Genomic DNA, 25,083 nt, shown 5'->3' on the forward strand with positions numbered 1-25,083 from the left:
GACGACACCCTTATGATACAGTTAAATGCATACAAAAAATTTTCACATTCAACTTCAGAGAACCGAGGCGAATCGTCCAGCGCAAACTAGCTATATAGACGGCTGTAGAGTGTCAATATCGACTAGGACCGGAGCCTATATTTTTGGTATGTATTAATTAAATTTATCTCAATCCTTCTAATCAATTTGACGATCAGAACAACCGATGTCTCAGTTTCTTTCAATGGGCTACCATTTCTACCATTTGTACCATTTCTGCTAATTTGCCATTCTACCTCATGATGCCTTTGAAGACACCGGAGCAGAGGAAATGCGATACTAGAGAACGCAAATGTCAACTCGTTAAGTAAATCAGCACTTTGTTTTCCAATCAATCCAATCAAAGAGGCAGCCGGGCTCTAATGCCATGCGTTACTTATACCAAAGGCAGCACCCACAAGCCCGAAGGCGAAAGCCCTGATCGCGACCCATCTAAATGGTAAATAAGTCATGCTGTGTCTAACGTCAAAATTATATCTATTCCATTCACGCCGGAAAGGGAATTGTCATTCAGTCACCGCAATGATATGGATCATATTCAGAACCCAATCACAGTAAGCAATGTCTCCAGAGTATCAGAGAAGTGCATAGCTACACAGCGTCCGATTATCATTGTTGCCGCCATATATTCTATGATAGCGAGGAGTCGAAACCCCGACTTTTCTGGAGGAAAGGGAGACAATCATTGCCGCTACAAATCATGGTACTTTTGAATTAATCCTGACTAGTATTACCTTCATCACTGTGACTATCAAAATTCCCCAGAAGTTGATCTTGTGGTATGTTAGGTCAAAATTCATGATGTCACGGTTTGGCTAATACATACGTATATCTTGTGGCGTACCGCGGCATGCTGGGAAACCCTAAGTACTAAGTGTAATTGACTTCGATTTTGCTCACTATAAACTCCCCTTCATCTGAATTGATTTCATTTTCTAAAGATCAGTATTCTTAATCGACGCCATTCCTAATGGAGCAGAATACCATCCGCCGTCGAGGCCTCGGTCTCCACGGCGTTGATGCCGAGCGCGTCTCCCCGGGCTACGTGCTATACGCACCTCTCACTTCCAACACAGCACACCTAGTCTCCACAACAGGTAAAGAAGTGCACCGCTGGAAACTCCCTTATCGCCCTGGCCGACACCCCCGCATCCTAGCGGACGGAAACCTCGCCTACAACGGCGCGCACCCAGACTCCCCTATTTTCTTCCCAAAGTGGGCGAAGTACCGAGGCGGCGTAATGATGCAAGTCAGCCCAGATGGCGAGATCCTTCGCCAATACAGCGACCCGCTAGCACACCACGACCAGCACCACTTCGACGACGGCACAATCCTGTACTCGACGCAGGAGCCACTCACCAGCGCCGAAGCAGCGTGCGTACAAGGCGGGATTCCATCCAGCGAAGCCCCGAATGGCGTCATCTATGGTGACTGCATCAAACTCGTCCAGCCTTGGTCGACAAGCAACATCTCCTCATCTGCAGATTTCGACGGCAGCGGTGGGAAATCAGGCGCCAAGCTCCTCTGGTCATGGCGTGCAATCGACCATCTCGACCCTAATGTCTTTGTAACGCACAAGGACATGAGTCGCGAGCACTGGCCGATGATCAACGGCGTTGCGCTTGACTCGGCTGGGGATATCATTGCTTCGTCGAGGAATACGGCGAGCGTGTTTATTGTCAGTCGTGCTACGGGTGCGGTCAAGCGTCGTATTGCTGCGCCGGTTGTTAACCAGCAGCATTGTCCTCATGAGATTAATGAGGCGGGGGATATTTTACTTCTTGACAATGGTAATTTCAGGCCTAAGACGACGGTTCCGTTTTCGAGGGCAATTATTGTCTCCAAGGAAGGGGTGGTCAAGTGGGAGTATAAGGATTCCTCGACGGGAGGGTTGGGATTCTTCTCTCCATTTATGGGATCTGCACAGAAGTTGGCTGGTGGAAATGTTCTGGTTTGTGAGGCTCCTACTGGGCGAATTATGGAGGTTACTGAAGGGGGTGAGGTTGTTTGGGAGTTTGTTGTGCCACAGATGGAGGATTACAAGGAGGTTATGACGAAAGAGGAGTTGGCGGGCATAAATAATTATGCTACTAATGGGATCTTTAGGGCTTATAAGTATCGCCCCGAGGAGGTGCCTTGGCTCAAGGAATAGTCGAGGATTTATAGGGCCCTGAAAAATGAAAAGTGATCTTGTGATTTGAATCTATTGTACATATATAAGCCGTATAAATGGACATCGCCTTTTGTCTAATAGTTGTTTATACAATGTGCGTGAGAGAGTCTAGTGGAAAGAGATGTATACATGAGTACCGAGCCAAATGAAAGGAAGCAATATGTGGCTGATGTCCATAAGACATGAGGAGTGGAAAGTGTCAGGTAGATACCGAAAAGAGGTGTGTCAGGCGCCTGGTCTATGTTCAAAATCTCAACCAAGAGATTCGCCAAGATGCAGTTCAGCAGACGGAATGTCTGCTTGAATGCCACCATCTTGGGCCACCCGATTTTCGGTAATAATTTCTTTGGTGATGACTGGCTTCTCCACTTGCTTGGCTTTCTTGGGCTCAGGCTCCTTGCGTGTCGAAGCATACTTCAAGAAGACGATGATCATGACTGGTAATCGAGTTAGCTACACGAAACAAGAAATCAGGGGTATATGGGGCACTTGCAAGCACAGATAGCAATTGTCAAAGCGGCGCGTCTGGTCAAAATCCATCGAAGACCCTCGATCTCACTCTTTCCATCGCTGTTCAGCGAGACTGTGATCTTGTAGTTCAATTCCTGAACCGAAGTATCGATGCTGCGCTGCTGCTCTCGTGTGATCATTTTGTGATCATTAAACATGCCCTTGATGTCGTCTTTCATGCCTGAAAGTTCTTGGCTGAGACGCTGCGAGATTATATCGGTTTCATGCTGCAGTTGTGTTCGTGATGAGCGCTGATGCTGTATTTCCGAGTTGCGAGCTGTCTGAAGAGATGACTGAAGCTCAGAGCAGGCTGCCTTGAACAGGTATTCCTCATTCTCGACATCGGATTTGGAAGTGAGAGTCTCCCTGGCCAGGGATAGGTTGCTCTGTAGGATAGCCCGCACAGCCTTCATGATTGTAGTAGACTGTTCTTCACTGTATCCTCCTTTGGAAAGATCCTGGACCAACGAATAAGTATCGAAATGGTGCACATATGGTGCTGGGGACAAATGTGGTGGACGACCGTTGGACGTGGAGGGTTCCCCAGTTGGGGATAGGTAAACGGACGGCGAAGGCATATGGAGGACATTGTCGAACGGGGTTTGACTTGTGAATGAAGAAGTATCTGTACTGTCCTCCGATGGGCCTTCGGAAGGCGGGGTAGGAGACGCCGGAGCCTGTTCCTGCTCAGCACCATCTATATCCGTTGCCTTCTCCTCGTGCGGTTCCCGGTCGGTTGGGGGGTTGTCTTTCTTTGCATCGGCCTCAATTTGCTGATCTAGGGTCGGAGTCGCCGAAGACTCTTCTTTGGCCACATTTGCGGTGTCATGCTCCGCTTCTTGTGGTTGTGTTTCCGACTGTGACTCTTCTGGCGAAGTTCCCTGCTGCTCGGAGGCATTTACAGCCTCATGCCCAGAAGATTGATCCTCTGGCACGTCTTGAACCTGGTCATGTGGGCCCTTTTTCGGACGCAACGAAGGAGAAGTATTCGGTTCGACAGCTGGGCCGTACCGCCGCTGATAGGAATCGCGCTGGTGTTGCTGGCTTGTATGGAAGCGTTGACTCGGCCGGTATGGGATTCGAATTGAGCGGTATGTTCTCGGTTCACATGAGCGCACAGCACGCATCAAATTCGGATACAGGAATGGCAGCCTCGATGTCGCCATGGTGGTAACCGCATATGAAGAAGCTAACTTTCTTTCCCGCGGGGAATCATCAACGTCACCCGTCTCCGGGGGTATATGATTAGTCAGCTCTGCACGTGGGAAGGTGATCTTAGGGAAGTTGGTCATGTTGGTTTGTTTTCTTATTTTATTTGCGCATGTACACATGCGCAGAAGATTAATGGTTTATTCTTTACAACTAGACAACTTTTAATGTGCTTGAATTCCTTGGGATGAGACGAAGTTCATCACAAAGATCCGGACAATGCGCCTCGAGCTTCCCTCGCTGAGCTATCCGAGCTCGGGAAGATCTAGTTGGTTGATTATACTGGGCGAGTATGTACAACATTGAGTATCTCGAACGCATGATCAGTCTTCCGGGCTTTCTTTGTCTCTCGTTGAATGCACCGAACCTCGAAATGCCAGTAACGCGAAGTCAGTCAAAGAACCTGGCCTACCAAAATCCAAGCTCAGCACAGGGCAACACCAAGGATGGCGAGATCTCCATCAAAAGTCTGGAACAAGAACAAACGGTGAGAGGAGCTTCCATTGAATGGCTAGATTGGAATTCTAGAGAGGCGGAAGACATCTACAAAACAACAGTGACAAGGGGTAGTGAAGATAGCGGGGAATGGAAGCTAGCTTCGGATTCATTTGTTGAAGAGCTGAATGCTCTCAGGATGCTTGGGTACGAGGCTTGGCATGCTAAGTTCGAGGAAATCAAGATATTGGTGTAGATCGTGGGAACTAGCGGCGGATTAGTAGCCTACGTGAGATGGGCACCCTTTTACTAGTCTGGAGGATAGCAAGGAATTTTAACCATAGACTACAATGGAAGGTCAGATGACGATGAGATATTTCAAGCAATAACCTTACTACCAACCATAGCTATGAGATATATGAAGATGCCACTGATTTGCGACAGCAGGATATATGAATGTATCACAGACTTTTATCATCGTCACTCATCTCGAGGTCAGTTCCATATTTAATATGATTGATGCTGCGTCCATGGGCTTCGGTCGAGATGGAACGAGGAGCAGCACCATTGGCCGTTCATTTGCCTGCAATAATTCGGGACCAGTCATATTGGGGAAGATACATAGCAGTTCCACACCACGTATGATTGCTTGCATTCATTATTGGCCGAATCATCAGGAGCGGCTAACGCCAGGCTTCCTGTTAAGACGGCACCATATGCGGCCTCCAATTTTTCATTAGAGGGATTGGTGAACTTGATATCCTCTCTTCAAGCCCGAGTGTTAGAAAATTCATTTCAATCATCACTCAGCAGGATAAGGCAGCTTACTCGCCCTGTTTACCATATGCATAGATTCGTGTAGGAATAAAGCTGGCGTCGAAAGTGCCGATTGCATACTGGTACCGTCCGTAATTGATTTGTCATTATATCTCCATGGAGATAACGTGTGTTTTCTACGTGGAAATCTGAACGCCAGAGGGGCCATAGTGACACTGGAGATGTCTTTTCTTGTACAATTGATTTTGATCAAGATCCAATCACGCTGCATCCGATTTCTTCTCCAGAGAAAATTGTCATAACTTAAATGTGGAAATGCTGGATAAATATATGCGCGTGGGCGAAAACACCGATTCCTTGCGAAGGAAACCAAGAATATACTTTACTTATACTAGAACACTGCAAATCAAACTGATCTTTATGAACATAAGTTTGCTGTGTTCAGTCTACGGAGGTCTGTAGCCCTCAACTTTGAGGGTCCTGTGCTACCCTGCCTAGATGCATCACAAGTCTTTAGATTTCTTCTCTCTACTACGTATCATTCTGTGAAAAGATAGCAGATTTGACATTATGATAAGATGTAAGATAACCTGGTCTAACAATTATTTGGTTGGTGAAAATGTGTCTCAAGGACAGTCATCCATAGGTCACTCCAAGCATAACAAAATACGCACTATCATACCTTCTTGGTTGGATTTGATAGCTTTGGGATAGCCCAAGGCATTATATTTTTGTAAGGGAGATTGAACATGAAAGATGTGCCTCTATCAGCATTGCAGCTGTAATGGCCCTGTCCAACGGAGAACTATATCATGCAATATGATACCTATAGCCCAGAAGTTCTGTTACTAAAGATAAAATTATGCGAGACTTCTGAGGACAATAATGGCGAGGACATTCTACTTTCGAATGCTGGCAACCCTGCAATGACAGATCGGTCTGCCTTTTAGGGGGTTTGTCAATACTTCATTCTCCAAAGATGAACTCTTCTCTCTCGCGCGGGAAAGATGAAAAGATAGAATAAGTTCCCGCTATTCTAAGCTAGTGATTTATCTGGGATGGTCGTGAATTTCAAAACACCGATGGAGTCCTGGTTGGGGCTCGATCTATCGACAACGTTCGTGGCTTCGCCTTTCTAGGATTTCTGGGATTAGTATTGTTAAAAGACTGTAAGTTGGAATAGGGGCCCATAGTATCTCTGTCTAAATTACACATAATACAAAGATCACAAGTAATCATATTCATGGGCTATGAAATAGGAGTCTGGTGAGAAATTGACCCAAAGTGAACAGATTCAGATGTCAGACAACCATCCAAAGGCCGATGAATGTCTGCGATGAATGAAACCCGTGGACTTCTAGAAGGAAATAGATCCATGGGTCTACGGATTCACGTTCCATGGATGTTTGTGTTTGTTTGGGACAAAGAGAGCTTGTAGGGAAAGAGCGACTGTCTGGTATATCCCCGATTTGGAAGGTATGCGTTTAGACATATGACCCCCCCAACAACTTCTATGCTATTTCTCTATCTCTCCCTTCCTTCCTCCTCTCTTCATCGACTTGTTTACCTCTTCGGTCCACATCTTTGACAACTCAAGCTATCAATTGACAAGACGGCAACGGGCTCATCTTGTCTTGACCATCCTTCCAAAGCTTCCTACTTCATGTTCTAGTTCTGACTACCATAAAATCAACAGAAAGTTAAAAAAAAGAGCGAAACGTGTTTCGCTAGGCGCCAGACGCGTCAACCAATTCCCACCTATATCGACCAACCTCTCAACCGGTAAGCAACAAGCGTTGAGCTTCATCACACCAAAATGGCGTCTTTACAGACACCATGGACCTCAATCCTGCTGCAGGAGAGACCTGGACTGCACGAATACAATCATGCTCTATCAAATGTCGAAAGGTACTACACTCGCTTGCATCGAGCGATGCAAGATGGATCCATCCACGATCAACTAGTTCTCAATCCGGACCAGACACACTCACGCCTGCTGAAATCCTTTGAAATATTGCGAGGCAAGCAGCTGCCAGGCCCTGTTGCCGAGGAGATCTTCAAAACCATGGTCCTCCCGTTTATTCACGACAACATATTCTCACCAACACAAATGATTCAACTCGTTGGAACCGCCCTACCACTCATCACAAAGCAGCATTCTCGATTTTTGCGAGACCTAGTAAACACCCTAATATCATCTCAAGGGTTGTTTGATCACCTGGTTGCAAATGAAGAATACACGGAGGTTTTGAAGGAATGGCTGTTGTCGAAAAGAAACCATCTGCCACTTGCTCTCTCCAGGCAGGTTGGAGACAGACTGATTGCCATGTGCAATGCCTGTGCCGCTGATCATGGAACGAAAGATATCGTGAATGGTTGGGACATTGCCCAAAAACTGATGGAATCCATCAACCTGGTCATTGACACATCCTACCAAGAAGAATTGAAACGGACCAAAATGGAGAATCTACCTCCTCTTGAATCAATGAAAGTATTCAATCGGGACGAGAAAAACGACAAAAGGTTGACACGACTTCAGCAAGTTCCCAAAAGACAATTCAAGGTCTCGGACGAGATGCTCGGCCAGATGAAACACTTCAACATCCCACCACCATTGTCCGCTCGAGGCTTTACCCATGCAGCGGAGTATCTTCAAAATGAGATAATACCGTCACTCATGCGCTCTGCCCTAGAGAGCTTCCCATGCAGAATCTGTTTGGATAGGCTCACTACCGGGAAACTTGCAAGCACTCTGGCCAGCTCGAAAGATGTGTCTTCGGATCGAACTACAGCATTGGGTAATGCCCAAGATATTTTCGGAAGAAGAGTCGGGCTTTGGAAAGTTTTGCTTTCTGACGTCGCTTTCAAAAATGCCAAAAAATTGGTCCGTGGAGGTAAGTCTAGCTAATCTTCTGCTTGCCTTCGGTCTATGCAATCTGGTCGTGTCTAATCATATCTAGGTGACTTTGACGGCGTGGAACAAAAGCTCAGAGATTTAGCAAGCGGTGAATGGAAAGGAAAAGATCTTTCTCGCCGTGTGGGCACCAAACAGCAGAAGAGGAGAATGCATGTTCCTATCTTGGAAGTGTGCGCTTCTGCAACTGTGTCAATCTTGTGGCAAGTCGATGTCGGCTTCTACGATGAGATTCCATGGGTACAGCAGCAAATCGTCAAAGGTAGGCTTTTTTGAAAAAGAAGAAAAAAAAGAAAATCTCAAGACCCGGGAATTTATGCTAACTTTGGCAGTTTGGCAAATTGTGACCTCTGAAGAGGAGGTGTGTTTCTATTTTAAACAATATGAGGCGTCTGCTAACTCGAACTTACAGCTGGAAGCTGCTATCGAGCAAATACTTTTGATTCAAGAATCCTACACCCCGGAACTTGTGCAGCTTTGTTTGGAACGTCCTGTTCAGCAATCTGATGGAACATGGACACCACAGCGGTTTAAAAATGTGAAAGAGACCGGGTCTTATCAGATGAAATCCATTGCTTCTTCCAATGTAACCCCAGCTCTGATTGAGATGTCAAGTATGATTTTATCCCCATCAATCCCGTTCAAATTCCTTGGGGCTTTATACTTACCATGATTTTTCAGACAAGTTCTACAATCTCACTGAGCCGTTTTTGAAATCGATGGTGAGTGAAAGGGACATGGAAGAGTTCCCATTTGATCTCTCCCCCGAAGAACTGGAAATTGTGAAGCACTTCAGCACATCGACCTTGATCCTCGGACGAAGTGGTACAGGAAAGACCACCTGTCTGTTGTTCAAAATGCTTGCCAAGCACAAAGCGAGACAATCAGACTCTGATCAACAGCAAGCTCGACAGGTATATATTCCTCTTCTCACGATTTCGGATGGAAAATTGACCCAAATAGCTTCTCTTGACTCGCTCCTCCTACCTGGCTTCAAAGCTTCAAACATACGCCAGAAGTCTGATAGAAGCTCAGTCCAAAGCTACATCAAACGAAGAGGATGCAGACTCGGATTTGAAGCCGACTTCGTTCTTTGCCTTGAAGAATTGGCATTTTCCAGTTGTCTGCACGTACGACGAGTTTCTTGCGCTTCTGGAGAATACAATTAGGTTTGAGCATCTACGACGCCGAACTTGGAAATATTTCTCTGCTAACTCGAGGTAGAATGGCTGATCGGAAAGACTTTTTAAGAGATGTCAATACCAACAAGACCAAGGGTCTTGACATACAAGGGGGAGACAAGCCACAGGTGGTTGACTTCAGTATTTTCAAGACAGAATATTGGGGCTCTATAAGTGGATTAGCTCCGCCATCCTGCTCCCCAGAGCTCCTCTTCGCTGAAATTATGGGCGTCATTAAAGGCTCCAGCATCACGGCAAAAAGCCTGAAGCCCTTGAATCGTGCAGAATATGTCAAGAAGAGCGCGAAAGCCTCTCCTGCCTTTACCTCCGAGGCAGAGCGTGAAAAGGTCTTTGGTGCATTTGAGCGCTACGAAAAGCAGAAGAAGCTTCGCAAGGAGGTTGACGAGTTGGATCGTGTTAGTGCCTTGCTGAGGTCCCTGAGAGACAACAAAGTTCTAGCAGAGCAGATCCAGCGTTGTTTTGAGGAGATCTATGTTGATGGTGGGTTGATTTTGAGATATTTGAGGGCAAATCACTAACTACATGTTTAGAAATTCAAGACTTGCGTTGTCTCGATATCGTACTACTTTTAGGCTGCCTCAGTGATGCCCGTGGGATTCACCTTGGTAAGATCTTTAAATATCGGCCCAAGAGTTCAATCAACTAATTGAGCCTAGCTGGTGATACTGCCCAGTGCATATCAAAAGATTCGGTTTTCCGATTCCCGGAGATCAAGGCTTTGTTCTACGAACATTACGAAGTCATTGCCAATCAGCTAAATCAGCCGTCATTTGCTAAACCTGTCCAATTCTCTCTGGCTAAGAACTATCGCTCACATCAAGGCATTCTCAGCTTTGCATCGTGGGTGATGCAGTTACTCTGGCATGGTATGAAAAATCTCAATGATCTGGCTTGCTCCTATCTAACTATCTATAGGATTTCCGGAAACTATTGACAAATTGGACCCAGAGATTGGCCAGATTGGTGGACCGAAGCCAATTATCTTTGGTATGTCGCATCACGGATTTACCATTCGATCACTAACACATGTCGAATAGCGGGATTTGACTCCTCAATTCTTTCTGCTAAGATGATAGGCCTGGTCAAGCTCAACGACAAGGTCGCCGATTTCGGGGCCGAGCAAGTCATTCTTGTCCGAGATGATGCATCAAAGGACAAACTGCAAACCCAAATTGGCGAGATTGCCCTCGTTTTGACAATCTTAGAAAGCAAGGGTATGGAGTTTGATGACGTCTTGGTGTATGACTTCTTCGGCAGCAGTGGGCTTGGGAGTAGCTACCGATGCCTTTACATGCTTGCTAAAGCAGCAAGAGCGCAGTTTGATTCCCAGAAGCATGCCGTAAGTATTCCATGACATTACCAGCTCGTTACGCTTACTGACATGTCCCACCTAGGCCTTATGCTCCGAACTCAAGGTACATCTGTCCTTTTATTAATATCATTTCTTGCTAACAAAAATCATCAGTCCCTTTATGTTGCTGTTACTCGAGCCAGAAAGCAACTTTGGTTTATGGAAACCCAAGAGAACAGCATTGATCCCATTATTCACACTCTGTTACAGAGCAACAGCCTCGAGCTCGCTGAAGTTGTGAAACAGAAAGATCCCAACGCAAGTAAAATTTCGACTCAATGGATTATATATGCTGATTCCTCCGCAGGTTGCATCAAAGGTAATGGTTCTGCGGGCCGGTGGTTCAGTGGACCCAGAGAGGTGGCTCAAGAGAGCAGCACATCTTCTCCATCGGAGGAGCTTTGCAGAGGTAATCTACTGTTGCCAACCGGAGGGAAGCTTGTGCTAACGGAAGCTTAACAGGCATTGTTCTGCTACAAGAAGGCCAATGATCCGCGAGGGATGACACACTCGCAGGCGTGCTTGTATGAGCAAGAAGGAAGATCCCACCGAGCAGCCGGAAATACTGAAGAGTTCAACACGTGCTATGAGAAAGCCATCGTTCTTTTTCTCGAAATCGGCCTCATTACCGAAGCAGCAACATGCTATGAGGGACTTGGGCAGTTCGACAAAGTTGCAGGTCTGTTTTCCAATGGCGTCGAGCTTGAGCAATACTGACCTCCGTTCTAGAGATCTGGAAAGGTCGTGAGCAATATCAAAAAGCAGCATCTTTCTACGAGAAAGGCAAGCTCTTCACCGACGCTTCGGAGTGTTATCATTCCTGTGGGCAATACGAGGCGGCAATCGAGGTCCTGCGCCGCGGAGACCAGTTCGATGAACTCGTCACTTATGCTAACAGGTTCTATATAATTTTTCCCCCTGCATCGATTGCAAGATACTGACTCTATATAGGAACCGCGAGTACCTCAGCGAGTCTACCTTGCTTCGTTACTCGAGGCTCTGCAATATATTGTTGAAGCAGGGACGTGTCTCTGCCAGTCTGCGGGCAATAACCATCAACATGCTTGGATCGGATGTGTCCAAGGTTGCATTTTTCAAAGAATTCGAAATGTGGGACCAGCTGCGAGTGCTCTATTCGTCAAAGTCCAGATGGTTCGAGTTTTACGATCTATCAGTGGCTGTTGGTGACATACCTGCGGCGATAAACACACTTCTCGTTCACAAATTGATACCGGTGGTCGAGAAGCCAATTGTTGAAAAGCTGTTCAATTATTCTATGGTCGAAGTGTTGTATGCGCACAGAGACATCATTTCGGGAAACCGTGAGCGTGACGGGATGCTGAAATCAGTCAAATCAACTTATCTCGAAAAGCTTGGGGTTCAGTGGAAGGCGCTCTTGCAGCTGATCGGAGACTTTGATGATGTGGATTCACCCGCCTCAGTCAAAAACCTGGAGAAAGGTCTTCTAAAAGATATCTTTTGCCTTTTTGTATGCTTCCATTCTTGCCACCACTTTAGAGGACTGAGCTAATTATTTTCAGGTGGTCGCTTTCGAGCCCTCAGTGTTCACGAAGCAGAAAGTCGAACACCTTCCGATGGATATTATCATCCGAGTTGGAAAGCTGCTGCAGGACGTTCATGCTCGGAACCTTTATTCTTCTACTTGCTTAGCAATGACTTGTGGCATTTTTACCAACCCAAAACAAGAGAACCAGACGATATTACTTCACTGGTCTCCGCTCAGGACTATCAAAGAGACAGCTGCTGACGAATCTTCCTTCGAGAACCTGCTTGATATGGCGAAACACTTTATCCAAGAGAGGTTTACCGCAGCAATTACTCAGTTCCATGAAAACGCATGCAGCCTCATGAAGATAGATTTTCCGTCGACATGTTTCCAACAGCTTTACAAAGGTAAGCAATATCCGTCGATTGCCTCGTTTCAAAATGTTTTAACAGTTTGAACCAGGACATTGTTCAAGGTTTAAATCCAATGAATGTTTCTGGGGTCATGATAAGCCTACTCCCGAGTTCGCTATTGCGAAGTTGAATGTGGGTTAAATACCGAGAAAATATATGAGATCAACTAACAATTAACCCCTGCAGTGTCTTCTCACCGTTGCTGAGGTTTTCGCACGGCTGACACCTATTTACTATCAAAGGATTATGGGCGAGGCTTTCAGCAAGCCATTTCTGGGTCGTAGTAAGTACTCGGTCCAATCTCGCCGTACGTTCTAGTTCTGACACACCATAGGGAGAACTTGGATGCAACATATCCAGGAAGAACTGGTGATTGTCACTTCACTGGAGCAGTCCTCTACCGCAATTGCAAATTTACGTGCCAATTTACAGAGCAATCCAGAGTTTGCTGCAACCGCATACTGCCTCGAAGAGTTGCTTTTCTATCGCATGGACAAAGAATGGGGCTCGATGAGTAGTCTGAGCTCCTCTCTGGAGAAAGTGCAAGAAGCTCAAGTTCTTGGTACTATGAACTCCTTCCGAAATACTGAAGACTGGCTCTAATAATCAATCTAAATCCGCAGGCCCTCACCCAGCCACGCGTTTCCAGCGAGCACTTGTTTTGAACATGGATCGCAGTATGCCACCACGCCCTAGAAGATCTGGCCATCCGCTTGCACTGCCTCTGACAACCTTGAATGCCACCGAAAGAATTCGGTCGGCGGTGGCAGGACGCCGCGGTCTAGCATTTGTGAGACATTAATCAATTCACATTGCTTATCGAGTTATACTAACCTTTTTATAGCACAACGGCGTAAACGCCTTCCTCCAATGTCTCGAGAAAACCCCCAAATCCTCCCTTGAGTCTCTGCATGCTGTTTTGTCTGTGCTTGAGTTTGCAGCTACATACATTGTATGTTTCCAAATCTTGTTGACGATAAAACAAGTTGCTAATGATGTGTAGCTTTGTATCGCCAATCCGGGAAAGGGCATCGTGATTCCGTGGTCCTGGGCCCTACAGCATCTTTCGACAATTATGCAATCTCCCGCTAAAGACCACACGTTCAAGGAAAGAGAGATCCGAGTGCACACGACCGACTTGATGAACATTGTTGTCAGCTTCTGCACCCTCATGGAACAGGTTGAAAATGCCATTAGCAGCGGCATTCTCAGGTTTCAGGGAATGGGAGGCAATGGTCTTCCAATTCCTATTATCAAACGGCGCTGCACTGAGCTTCTGACGACCGTGATTCTCAACCTGAATCATTGGCCCAAACAGCCACTTGGCTTTAAAGATATGGAGAAAATGGTCAACAAGGTATGTGTCTTTGCTTTTGTGGATGATTTATAAAACAAACCTGACTGGGTGTATAAAAAACAACAGGCCCTTCGATCCCTTGTTCCACCGGGAATGGCACTGGAATTTTCAAACAGCGAGAGGTTCCGGCAAAGTTGCATCCGGGAGTATACAGCTTACAACCACAAAGACGAGCTGTGTGTCATTGCGCTTGACGACAGAAAGTCCGCCCCTCTCTTCCTGCGGTCTTTCACACAAAGCAACGCGAAATTCGCACAGCTAAGTGATATCTTACAGGCCTCGCGTATTGCCGAGAACCCCCTTTCTATGGGTCTGGGAGAGGACTGGCAGGTTGACGAATACACCGGCTACGAGCTCGACATGATCATGAATCTTCAGCGACGCTGGCGACAGGTGATAAATCACCTCGAGAAGAACCGCCGCAGGGCACAAACCCGCGAGTGGAAACTTATCCAGCACTTCCATGAAATGTGCACGATACGGATGGGCTCTCTATCCACGACCACTTGGTCGACTCGTGACAAAATACACATGCGCAAGGTAATCTTTACCGACTGTATGAAGATCGCTATGTCTCTCAATGGTGTTTTGGCCAGCTTCCGACAACTGAAGGACCGGTGGAGGCAGCAATTCGACAGCAATTGGTCCACCGCAAAGCTAGAGGAGCTCTCTGTCATCCGCGGACGGATTCTTCCTATCGACAGCCAGCTTGAGTACATCGTTGAGCACTGGTCTCCTAAAGGAATCGAGGAAGGTATGATGACCGTTCAAGCCGAAGACCTCGGTATTTCGGCCCGCGAGGCCCAGCGCGCTCTCTGGGCTGTTCAGCGCGAGATTGAAATCATCCAATCTCAGGTTGACATCATTGCGAAAAGTGCTAACCGGTAAGGGGATTTTCCCTTCCATTATTGATCAGCAAAGGTTCAACAACAAAAAGCTTCAAAAACATTTGAAAATGAAAAATATCGGCAAAAAAGAGTTAATCGGGGATGATCTCTGTGGAACGAGGAAAATTTCTTAACATCTGGCTTTGGATCATTTTATGTTTAGACGAGATATGATTGTATGAAGTGAAATGTATGAGATATTGTTTACATCCGCTGTAATAGATCCTTGCCTGCGTACTATGTAACAATGTATTCTTTGTCCGAAGATAAATCCACATACATTGTGTATTTACTACTCCTTAAAAGACTCATGTAAAGCATATATGGGTATTCGGCAAAACGCAGCATGTTCCTAGGAAACCACTTAGTGTCTTGCCAAGAGACCAAACAGCAGCTCTGTCCGAGTCCAATATTCAGTTGCAAGCTTGTTGATGGTCTTGACAGTCTCCGCACTAGACCCAGAGCTCTGTTGAGCACGCTTGACGACACCAGACAGCTGATTCCGCTCGCCGAGCATCTGAGACAGGTACAGAGAATCGAAGAAAAGCTGAACCTTCCAGTCGCGCAGACCGTCAACTTGATCTGGACCTGGGTTTTGTGTCTCTGATTTCTCCGAAACCTCGTCTTCCTTGTCCGTATCTCCGTTGGTAGTGGCTTGTTCATCCTTGGTCTCAGCCTTGCTAGCAGAATCTTCACTATCGAGATCATCTAGAGCAGATGAGATATTTGCCTCAAGTTTCAGTTTCAATTCCTGCTTCAATGCCTGCACCGTGGATGGATCCCACAAGTCCAATCCGCAGGTATCCATCGCGGAAGTGAGACGGCGCAGAAGCTTGAAGCTCGACGCCGAGGGCTGAACCGGTATAGCAGGCTCGCCCTCCCAGAGCGATCTTCCGGGTACGATCTTAACCTTGCCTGTTTGGGGGTTGCTCTTCGGTGATGGGATCAAGCTCAACGACCCAACCTTGGCAACTACTTCTGCTGCAAGCAGCTTCTGTAGATCAGGGACGATTTCGCTCGAGAAGGTAAAATCTCCAGATACAAAGCCGGAGGGGATGTCCCGCCGGACGAGTCGTATGAGCCTCAGTAGAAAAGTGGCTTTTTCGCTCGAGTGCAAGGAGTCAAATGACTTGAACGCGCTGCTAAATGATGTCTGGAGACTGGTGAATGCGTCGCAAACGGCGGAGTGGAGAGAATCGGATAGGTATCGGGGGTCATCCTCATTGAGCCGGGGTGTGATGTCGATATCTTCATCTTCGACTTCGCCTCCGACGAGAACGTCGGTCCATCGCGTGCGGCGCAGAGAGTCGATGGATTCGTTGACTTCTTGGACTGAGCTAAGCCATGCTTGATACTTCATAAGAACGGTAGAGATGTCTTCGTCACGACCCAATAATCTGTCTGCGACGGTTTTTTTGAATGTCTGTGCGCCGTTCGAGTATTCGGCGGTAATCAGATCGGCATCCCACAGAGATCCAACGGGGTTATGTTCGGTCTTCTCCCAGTTCGATATTATGGATAAAACTTGAGTGCCGACTTCGCCAAGGCTTTGTGCTTTCACCTTCAGGATCCTGGCAAGCTGGTCATTGAAGATATTTCGGAGACTTTCGAGGACATCCACTGAGCTGTGGATAATGGTCGAGCCCCAGGATGATAGCCACAATTCTACAGTCTCTGAACGGAGCGAGACAAGTTCGGAGAATTCGGTGCTCTGGGCCAAGCTCTTTTGGCAACCTTCGGAGAACTTCCTGAAAGCTTGGAGTGACCATTCCTTGGTTGATTCCACACCCTCGGTTCTGTTCAGCTCGCTGAGCTTGATCCAAGGAGTGAAATTTTTGACCTCGGGAGCTACCCAGCGGCCAAGAACCTCAACCTCCAGCCCGTCTAGACCCTGGATCTCTGGGTCGGCGAGGAGAGGTCGAGCTTTAAGCTTCAAGAGCACATCTGGAAATTGACGAGATCGCAAAGCCTTTGATGCCTGAAGTGTCCGGACAAACAGCTGGAGGGCTCTGGGGATGTTCTCAGGAGACACATCCAACTGGCTGACAATGACGTCTAAGCGCACCTGGTGAAAATGATCAATCGCATCATCTGAAGAAGAGCTCGTTGCGAGGCAATAGGCGGCCAGAGAGTCAATGATATTATCTTCTGTGGCGTTGGTTGATGCAAGGCGTTTATCAATTCGTTTGCGGAGTGTTCGCCGGAGAGAGGCTAATTGATTCCAGAGATCATCAATGAATGGGGGAAGTGGCTCGTGTCGCGATAATGTATTGTGTAGTGACCGGGAAACAACGAGAATCTTTGCAACCAAGAGGAGCGAGCTGCGACGTCGCAAAAGCCGGCTTATAGAGGTAGTACAGCGGTGGAGGAGAGAAAGCTGTGCTCCAAACGCATGCTTCTCTGCATCTATGCTCACAACATCAGCTATAGATCCCCAGTTTCCCCCAGAATTGGATGGCGTACCCTTCTCAGCATCACCTATCTTTATCTGCCGGACATGAACATGTTTCCTTTCTATAAGTCGGGGGTTGCACCGGCGTCCAACATCGGCCAGAATGGATTCCACATCTTGAATGTCTCTGTTCATGGCCACGATTGTCTCGGCGGTTCCGACTAAGTCACGATATCGGGTACTATGATCAAATAATATCAGTTTCTAGCAAAAAAACAGCTACTATGGCGAATCGATTACCTACCCCACGAGAGCTCGGAGCTTCTCCTTATTGCTCATTATGTCCCGACGCAGCTCCTGCTCCACACGGCGCACCGTAGGAATTGGGTATTGGAATGCATCCTCCCATGACTTCAAGCTTTGAGGATCAGGCGCCTCAGGGGCCATGCTGGCGGGGTATGTGATGAGACTGTTGGCTTATAGAGAACAAGTAATCCACGAGACGGGCGGATGCCTGAGCGCCTTAGACCCCTGGATCCTCAAGCTTATCGTTATCGGCACGTGATGGCAGAAAAAGTTCCCCGCCACCGAGGGGAAATCGGTGTCTGGACATCGTTAACGTTCCTACACTTTACACAAACGATATTCAATATGCCGTTACTTGAGTCAGACGCTGCTATGGCAGAGTCCTCATCTAACGATCTCCCGGATCGACTCCCTTTTCCGCCCACCACCTACTCCCATATCTTGCATTGCTCTTATCATGACTGGCACGCGCGGTAAGCTTCCATATATGACTCAACATCAAACATATCTGACCGAAGTTCTAGGTACCGCACACTTGCTCCCAAGTCGCGCGTTATTCCCCTGAGCCCTGCCTTTGTTGAATACCTCCGCTCCGACGGCATCGTTCTTCCACCTGAGACCGTCGCCCCAACCGATGATGATAATCTGGACACATTCTCCGATTCGGGCGAGGAGGAAGCCGATCCATCTACAGAGTGGCAGGAGATTCACACTCAGATCAAGAATACCATCTCTGATCTCGGCGGCATTGTCACGCCCAAATTAAATTGGAGTGCTCCCAAAGATGCAACATTCATGGCCGCCACAAACGACCTCCAATGCCGTTCCCCGAATGACATCTACCTCCTCTTGAAAAGCAGCGACTTCATCACCCATGACTTAGACCATCCATTTGAAGACTGTGTGCCGGATGCGACCACCGACGAACCTACACCATCCACCGTTGATTCACCGCTACCAGATGTGCCGTATTCCCTGGTTCTCCGCAAATACGTCAACTTCAACCCTTCACTCGAGTTCCGTTGCTTTGTTCGCAACCGCGTCCTGCTATGCATCACCCAGCGCGATCAGAACCATTTCGACTTCCTCTTTCCCATGCGTGATATGCTCCGGTCTTGGATCCAATCATTCTTCGATGAAAAGCTCAAAGACACATTCCCCGAATCCAACTTCGTATTCGATGTATACATCCCCGCGCCACACCAGCGTGTCTGGTTGATTGATATCAATCCGTGGGCGCAGCGTACCGACCCGTTGACGTACAGTTGGTTGGAGATTCTGCGGATGAAAGATCCGATTGGTGTGCAAGAGGAAGAAGATGATGGGCCGGAAGAGTTTGTCAGAATATCACTCCATGATGGTAGAATCATCTCTACCGGCACGGCGGAAGAGCTCGAAAAAGAGGATGATCTAGATTCGTCCGACTCGGAAGAACATGAGGCCGCCGAAGGAGATGACGAACAAGCCCCCTTCCTCCCGGAATTCCGTCTCATCAAAAAGGATGATCCTGAAGCGTACGCATTCAGCTCTACTCAGTACTCGGCCCACAAGGTGCCGAAGGAGCTAGTCGATGCTTCGCTCGAGGGACCTGGTGGCATGAGTGAATTCATGGGCCAGTGGCATGATATCCTGAAGAAGCAGGAGCAAGAGGATCGGGCTGCTGGCAGTGACTCTGAATAAAAAATAATCTCGGCTCAAAGCGCTGAGTGGGATAAAAGCATGGATTGTTGGTCTAATGGCGTTTAACTAAAGCAGGTAAATGAATTTATGAGAATTCCAAGGTTGCATTGTGCATTACAAATCGATATACGCAGTATTGATGGATAGAAATCAATACATTTATCGCCCTCGGTCTGCAGCAGTCACAATTATCTGTCTCGGCAGAATCTCGAGCATTTGTAGGGCATCAAGGTTGTATACTATATCGTATCAACCAAAGTAAGGCGGTAGAAGAGGCAGCCGCAGCCTCTGATAACTATATCCGAAAATACCATCTAGCAACTAAAGCTTGTGTCTTTTCTCCCCAGATGCCAACTTCCGGAACTCTTCCTGCGGAACTCCCAACAAAAAGCGCTCGAGACCCATAAACGCCTCAAGGCTATTCTGGCGATCCAAAATCTCCCTCTCCGGCCGTCTTATAAGTTCCTTAATCTTCAAAAGACTAGTCTGGTTCAAATGTGTACCAAGACGTTCATCAACCTCCTCAAGCACCTTTTTCAAGAACCCATCAGAGTCATCATTCTTCCCAGACTCCGATGTGATGACCTTATTCACAAAGCCAGTAGAAACAAGTTCATCACATGTAATCCGTTTGCTCATAATGAGCGCCTCGTTTGCTTTTGCAATTCCGAGACGCTCGACAAAGGCACGACTAGCGCCACCTTCTGCGACAAGTCCGAGCGAGGAGAAGGGGGTCAAGATGAATGTGTGGGGAGCAGCGTAAATGAAATCAGCGTGAGCAACCAATGCGGCCGAAAGACCGACAGCGGGCCCGTTCAGGGCTACGACCAAGATCTTAGAGTGGTTGTAGAAGGTGCGGGTGACGTCGACGTTATTTGCGACGAAGCCCTTGACTAGATCGCGGCGCACGTCTGAGCTGAGATCGCCGTTGCCAGGACGTGTGGTTGTTACGTCGGCTCCGCTGTGGAGAAGACACGAGTGTTAGATATAGTAAATATATTGACAAGTTTCCTTTTTTGGGATACAGCTGCGGGATCTCGAGGAGTTGGCTGTGAAAGTAGATGACTTACGCAGAGAAGAAGCGACCTGTGCCGGTCAGAACAGTAATGAAGATATCTTCTCGTGAGTCGATTTCGCGTAGACGCTCGGCTAGAAAGTAGTACAGGTCGCCATTGAGAGCGTTTAGCTTATCGGGTCGGTTGAGTGTCACGATCGCTATGTGACCTTGGTAGGTAACAGTAATGAGTTGCTCGTTTGACATTTTTACTGTATGTGAAATGAAGCCGTTCAGAATACAAAATTCAACTGGGATTAGTAGGCAGCGTATATCAAGTCAATTCATAACCTCGGTCCGTACCCCACAGCCAAGGTCCACCTTAGTAAGCTCTGGATTCCCGAGGTCCACACTCTTACGTCGATAACCTTGGAGCCTCGGAGATATATTGGTACTTTGTATGTTGTACGGAGTACTAGAAGGCCAGAGTCCCCTTTAGCCGAACAGATCTAGAACAATTATGAATAACTCCCAGGAGTGAAAGCGAGGGAGCATGGTAGTCACGAAGTATACTCACGAGGCAGGGGCATAGGGTTAAAGATCTCTCAAAGCGCACAACAGCCATGAATTTAAAGACTCCCGTCTAAGCTAACATTGATAATCATCACGGTGTCGGATGTGTGAGGCTACAAGAATAACACTTATACGCAGCCACTACATTGTTCATGTAGATTTCGATAACGTGATGTTCGTACGAGCTAACGCTTGAGGTAACTATAGGTAAGTGCCAGACTGACTACATGCGCCATAAATGGAGCAGTAACAGTAATAGCAATGAAATTCGAAGCCAAGGCATATTGAGTTCAAAACAGGCAAAGTTTTACTGGTTATACCGTGGAATCAGCCCTAGAGGTCCGAATCCATTTGGACTATTTCCAAATTAGGTGTCGGAGCTTCAAGTCAACCATAAAAGCATCTTGCAAAGCACAATCCCTCCAATTCCTTACCACTTCGCAAAGAGATCTCAAGCATCAGAAACTAGACATTAATCATCAAACACCAAACACCAAACACCAAACACCAAACACCAAACACCAAACACCAAACACCAAACACCAAACACCAAACACCAAACACCAAACACCAAACACCAAACACCAAACATCAAACATCAAACATGCCATCATCCTCACTCCACCGGACCGCGCCTACTAATCAGGCAGCACATCACAACCCCATGGCTATGGTGATGGGTGGCGAGAAGACCGAAACTGAGATCAAGCTGGAAAGAGATGGAAATATCAACGCCCTCCAGCGATATCGATACCTGACTTGGCGCAAGAATGCCGTACATCCTGAAGTTTCATACGAACTTCTTGACACAGAAGAAAGCCTCCGAGAGGTCGTTCAAGAAGAGATCTCTATCCTTGAAGGAGAAACTACCCCCGAAGTTAATGCCGAAGAAAGACTCCAGGCCTTGAACAAGAGATACTGGCTCTTGTCTCAGAGGTGGTGGTACTGTCGTTCCGATCTAGAAGACCTTCAATTGAGGGGCTTTAACCTTTGGCGATCACACCCTCAGTGGTATATGCATCGCATGCTCATCGAGGAATGCGTGGGTCGGCAAGGATGCTGCGCTCGTGGATGTGGCTGCTGTCGAAACCAAAAAATGCTTCCCTCAAGGAGTCTTGGTGTTGGAAATTGTACGCTCGAATGTGCATGTTGTCGGAGAGCGAGAGGCTTTGAGATCTCTCCCACTGATAAGAAACTCTTGAAGGAACAATTCAAGAACACCATTCCGGAGGGAAGCTACCGTATAACCAGATATCGGCAAGTTTCGATCTGGGGCCTTGTCGGTGATAGCCGGGAGGACCCCTTTAGTATGATTGATGCCCCGCCAAGCTATGATGAGATTGAGAGGAAAGGAAAGAAGGGACTGCTTGACTGGGTTCAGACCAAGTTTTGAGGTTGAAGGCTCGAGTGGCCATTGATGTTGTTGCGGTTTCTGTGGTTTCTATTTTTATTGTGGTTTCTATTTTTATTGTGGTTTCTACTTTTTATTGTGGTTTCTACTTTTTATTGTGGTTTCTATTGTTATTGTGGTTTCTATGGTTATTGTGCTGATTGTGCTGATTGTGCTTATGAGTTCACATGAGACTCTTATACTGTATTGTTAAAGAAAGATCGGTCAATCAATTTGAGCAAATATATCCTTGCGAGGTCTGGGGTTCTCTAGAAAACTGTGTTGTTGCGTGAGGAAGCAAACTAGTAGCTACGCTATAGAACTACTTAGTACTCCGCAAAGCCCATGGATAGGCCAGACCCCCAGGCCCAAAGCTCATTAGTGGGGGCTCATAAGGCCCCCATTAAAGCCTATCTCAGCGCTAACAAATCGGCCTCTGTAATCGCTGTATTACGACATTCCACCTTGGGCCCATTAGCCCATAGTGGGCTTCTACCTTCGGGCCATAGCCCCTCGGTGGGCCAGGGTTGGGCTTTGGACCTTGTGGGCTCTACGGAGGCCTATTGCTAGGTAATGATTACTTGGTACTGATTGCTACCTATGTTAATTGCTAGGTATAAAATAGAGTTACTTTGGTGCCTTAGGCCGCTATGCGAGGATTATATCTGTGTCTACAACGAATGCAGCACAAGTGTAGACTGCTTCTGCGGCCCTATGATGTCTTTCTTAACGGGCTTTTTAGTGGTCTTTTCAGCAGTCTTTTCAGCAGTCTTTTCAATAGCTTTCTCGGTGGGCTTCCCAGTTTTTCTTAGATATCTTTCAGATACTTTCCCCTTTCCAGTGTAATCTAGACGGCGGGAACAGGTGGACAAAGCATACTCTGTGCAAGCGACTTTTCTATGTATAACTTCTGAATGACGTTGTCGGGTGCAGGTTAGTTTGCGGGGAGCCGAGGCCGCTAAGCTGCAGATGTCGGGGTAAAATACAGCCTATTTTACCACTAGACCATAACAAAAACTACGGTTCCTGTTGATAGCCTCCACACCAGGTGCCCAGGTGGGCTCATACTGCTTTGTCAGCAAATTGGCGCCTGAGGCAGTAGAGACTGTTTGTCTTGTTTGCTCAGATCCAAGTCATCACGGCTGTGACTGGTCCACAGGCCATGGCACCATTCGGCGATTGAAGATCAACCTACACAATTGTTATCGCTGCTCTCTGTCTGCTGGAATCGAGCGATATTACCATTTGATCTTCCTAGCAATTAAATTCCACCTCGACACACACTCTGAACAATACTCGAAGCCAAAACCCCGAGGAAAAAAAAAGCAACGCATCAAACCCATACAATGTCACAAATCTTCCGCAAGTTGCAGGGAGGCAACCTCGAGGTCTTCAAGGTACGTAGCTGACTAGAAAGTCTCTTGAATTACCAATTCCATGTTTCGCTTTCCATTGCCTGTTCTTAGGACTAACGAAGTCCATGTAGTTTGGGATGTACGTCCTCTTCCCCATCGGCTGGATGTACTATTTCGGTACCAACCTCGACGACCGCTTCGCCACAAAGGACTTCTGGCCCACTGCTGAGCAGTCGCACAAGATCCCGCTGGATAAGGCCGAGATCGACGAGGAATTGGCGCGTATGCGCATGGTAGATGCCATTAAGCGGGAGCGGAGACAGGCGGCGGAGGCACAGGCTCAAGCGCAAGCACAGGCACAGGCACAGCTCCAGGCAACACAGAGTGAGCAATGAGGCTGCAGCTAGCGAAGCTGACTGAGGGGGCTGGTCGCATAGTCTGGAATACGACATGCGCTTGTCTAAGTCTTCGCGGGGGTGGTGGGAGGACACGGGCATGTGAAAGGAGGTCCCGGCGTTGCTTTCCTTCTTTGGGAGAGATTTATATTTTCCGAGGACAAGATTGGCATCGCCCCGGGGAGTTACACATGTGCTGATGATGGGTTTACTTGTACAACACTCTGCTCTGGGCATCGAGGGCGTTCTGGGGGTTTCATTTCCAAGGTTTACATGTTGCATTATTCAACATCATATTGCTTTTTTCTACCATATCATCTACATTTCCTGTATATCTTTTGTGGACAAGTGGTGCAAATATCAACTTCATGATCTCGTTCCAATGATAACATACACTGGTATCAATCAACCACATAACTTTGCCGAATAGGGGGCATATCTATACACATTGTGGTGCGAATGACCCAAAGAAAAAAAAACACAAGAATTAAAAATAGTGTAGTGTGCCGCACTGCGACAATGCAAGTCATAGGAATGTCGCAACTTCCCATAACACAAGAACGCCGGCCGACAGAAAGAGTGGAGGATCACCTTGGGCACAAAAAATAAAACTCCAAAGGTACTAGACAGTTCCTCTCTCTTGACAATAGAGAATGCAAATGCAACCATTATGCGTATCGGGCTTTTATTCACAGTTCGGCCATGCGCTCAGTCGAAGTGGCAGCGGCATTCTTTGCCGTCTCGTACATCATGTCCCCGATTTGTGTGGCCACGCCATTTTCGCCAAAGACAGAGCTGATTGACAACCGACTGGAGCTGAATAAACGCTCGCCGGCCCAGTAGTAGTAGAGACGACCGTAGATGGAGCGGAGGTGATCCGGGAGATAGATATAAGTTCCCATGGCGATCATACCGACGAGACCAAGGAGCAGGGTATCTGAATGGGGAGTTAAAACGTTAGCATGCCGTACTAAGAGTATTTCGGACGGGAGACAGGCGCAACATACTGAATATGAACTTCTCGATCGGAGTAAGCATGTAGAGGGAGAAGGTCACCTCGTACTGGTAGACCTTCAATCGCATCCAGCGGAAGAGGCTAGAAACGGCCCAGATGATGAAGTCCATGGTCGCGGGGTATTCAGAGGATTGTAGAATGCTTCGGTCGTTGCTTCGTGTCACTTGCGGTGCCGTTCGTCGAATTTCTTGCTTTTCAATGAATTGCCG

General features: G+C 47.3%; 11 protein-coding genes across 11 annotated transcripts; 6 read left to right on the plus strand and 5 right to left on the minus strand.

The window, feature by feature from the left end:
- Positions 1-1,009: 1,009 nt before the first annotated feature.
- On the plus strand, positions 1,010-2,191 carry N7500_001722 (uncharacterized protein; the record flags this gene model as incomplete). Its single annotated transcript, XM_056672868.1, has 1 exon — positions 1,010-2,191. The coding sequence occupies one exon, from the start codon at positions 1,010-1,012 to the stop codon at positions 2,189-2,191; it is 1,182 nt and encodes a 393-aa protein (XP_056536387.1).
- Positions 2,192-2,464: 273 nt separating this feature from the next.
- N7500_001723 (CCDC90 family protein) lies at positions 2,465-4,014 on the minus strand (the record flags this gene model as incomplete). Its single annotated transcript, XM_056672869.1, has 2 exons — positions 2,465-2,649; positions 2,712-4,014. The coding sequence occupies 2 exons, from the start codon at positions 4,012-4,014 to the stop codon at positions 2,465-2,467; spliced, it is 1,488 nt and encodes a 495-aa protein (XP_056536388.1).
- A 290-nt stretch (positions 4,015-4,304) lies between these two features.
- On the plus strand, positions 4,305-4,622 carry N7500_001724 (uncharacterized protein; the record flags this gene model as incomplete). Its single annotated transcript, XM_056672870.1, has 1 exon — positions 4,305-4,622. The coding sequence occupies one exon, from the start codon at positions 4,305-4,307 to the stop codon at positions 4,620-4,622; it is 318 nt and encodes a 105-aa protein (XP_056536389.1).
- Positions 4,623-4,850: 228 nt separating this feature from the next.
- Positions 4,851-5,351, minus strand: N7500_001725 (uncharacterized protein; the record flags this gene model as incomplete). Its single annotated transcript, XM_056672871.1, has 3 exons — positions 4,851-4,949; positions 4,988-5,130; positions 5,195-5,351. The coding sequence occupies 3 exons, from the start codon at positions 5,349-5,351 to the stop codon at positions 4,851-4,853; spliced, it is 399 nt and encodes a 132-aa protein (XP_056536390.1).
- Positions 5,352-6,959: 1,608 nt separating this feature from the next.
- On the plus strand, positions 6,960-14,775 carry N7500_001726 (Tetratricopeptide-like helical; the record flags this gene model as incomplete). Its single annotated transcript, XM_056672872.1, has 23 exons — positions 6,960-8,037; positions 8,104-8,319; positions 8,390-8,671; positions 8,739-8,971; positions 9,021-9,226; positions 9,282-9,739; positions 9,790-9,864; positions 9,916-10,125; positions 10,175-10,246; positions 10,297-10,598; positions 10,725-10,847; positions 10,918-11,019; positions 11,073-11,289; positions 11,340-11,508; positions 11,562-12,099; positions 12,152-12,524; positions 12,580-12,662; positions 12,717-12,813; positions 12,865-13,092; positions 13,154-13,320; positions 13,375-13,482; positions 13,534-13,887; positions 13,954-14,775. The coding sequence occupies 23 exons, from the start codon at positions 6,960-6,962 to the stop codon at positions 14,773-14,775; spliced, it is 6,513 nt and encodes a 2,170-aa protein (XP_056536391.1).
- A 363-nt stretch (positions 14,776-15,138) lies between these two features.
- N7500_001727 (COG1/VPS51 family protein) lies at positions 15,139-17,613 on the minus strand (the record flags this gene model as incomplete). The annotated part of the gene is made up of 2 exons (XM_056672873.1): positions 15,139-17,407; positions 17,471-17,613. The coding sequence occupies 2 exons, from the start codon at positions 17,611-17,613 to the stop codon at positions 15,139-15,141; spliced, it is 2,412 nt and encodes an 803-aa protein (XP_056536392.1).
- Positions 17,614-17,817: 204 nt separating this feature from the next.
- Positions 17,818-19,152, plus strand: cdc123 (cell proliferation protein CDC123; the record flags this gene model as incomplete). Its single annotated transcript, XM_056672874.1, has 2 exons — positions 17,818-17,945; positions 17,997-19,152. 2 exons carry the CDS (start codon positions 17,818-17,820, stop codon positions 19,150-19,152), a joined length of 1,284 nt encoding a protein of 427 aa, XP_056536393.1.
- Positions 19,153-19,473: 321 nt separating this feature from the next.
- On the minus strand, positions 19,474-20,413 carry N7500_001729 (dodecenoyl-CoA isomerase; the record flags this gene model as incomplete). Its single annotated transcript, XM_056672875.1, has 2 exons — positions 19,474-20,113; positions 20,223-20,413. 2 exons carry the CDS (start codon positions 20,411-20,413, stop codon positions 19,474-19,476), a joined length of 831 nt encoding a protein of 276 aa, XP_056536394.1.
- A 910-nt stretch (positions 20,414-21,323) lies between these two features.
- Positions 21,324-22,112, plus strand: N7500_001730 (uncharacterized protein; the record flags this gene model as incomplete). The annotated part of the gene is made up of 1 exon (XM_056672876.1): positions 21,324-22,112. One exon carries the CDS (start codon positions 21,324-21,326, stop codon positions 22,110-22,112), a length of 789 nt encoding a protein of 262 aa, XP_056536395.1.
- Positions 22,113-23,455: 1,343 nt separating this feature from the next.
- N7500_001731 (uncharacterized protein) lies at positions 23,456-23,859 on the plus strand (the record flags this gene model as incomplete). The annotated part of the gene is made up of 2 exons (XM_056672877.1): positions 23,456-23,506; positions 23,596-23,859. The coding sequence occupies 2 exons, from the start codon at positions 23,456-23,458 to the stop codon at positions 23,857-23,859; spliced, it is 315 nt and encodes a 104-aa protein (XP_056536396.1).
- A 689-nt stretch (positions 23,860-24,548) lies between these two features.
- Positions 24,549-24,984, minus strand: N7500_001732 (serine palmitoyltransferase small subunit family protein; the record flags this gene model as incomplete). The annotated part of the gene is made up of 2 exons (XM_056672878.1): positions 24,549-24,796; positions 24,867-24,984. 2 exons carry the CDS (start codon positions 24,982-24,984, stop codon positions 24,549-24,551), a joined length of 366 nt encoding a protein of 121 aa, XP_056536397.1.
- Positions 24,985-25,083: the final 99 nt, after the last annotated feature.

This window comes from Penicillium coprophilum, assembly GCF_028826855.1.
Source record: "Penicillium coprophilum strain IBT 35676 chromosome Unknown utg000002l_segment0_segment0, whole genome shotgun sequence".
Taxonomy (NCBI): domain Eukaryota; kingdom Fungi; phylum Ascomycota; class Eurotiomycetes; order Eurotiales; family Aspergillaceae; genus Penicillium; species Penicillium coprophilum.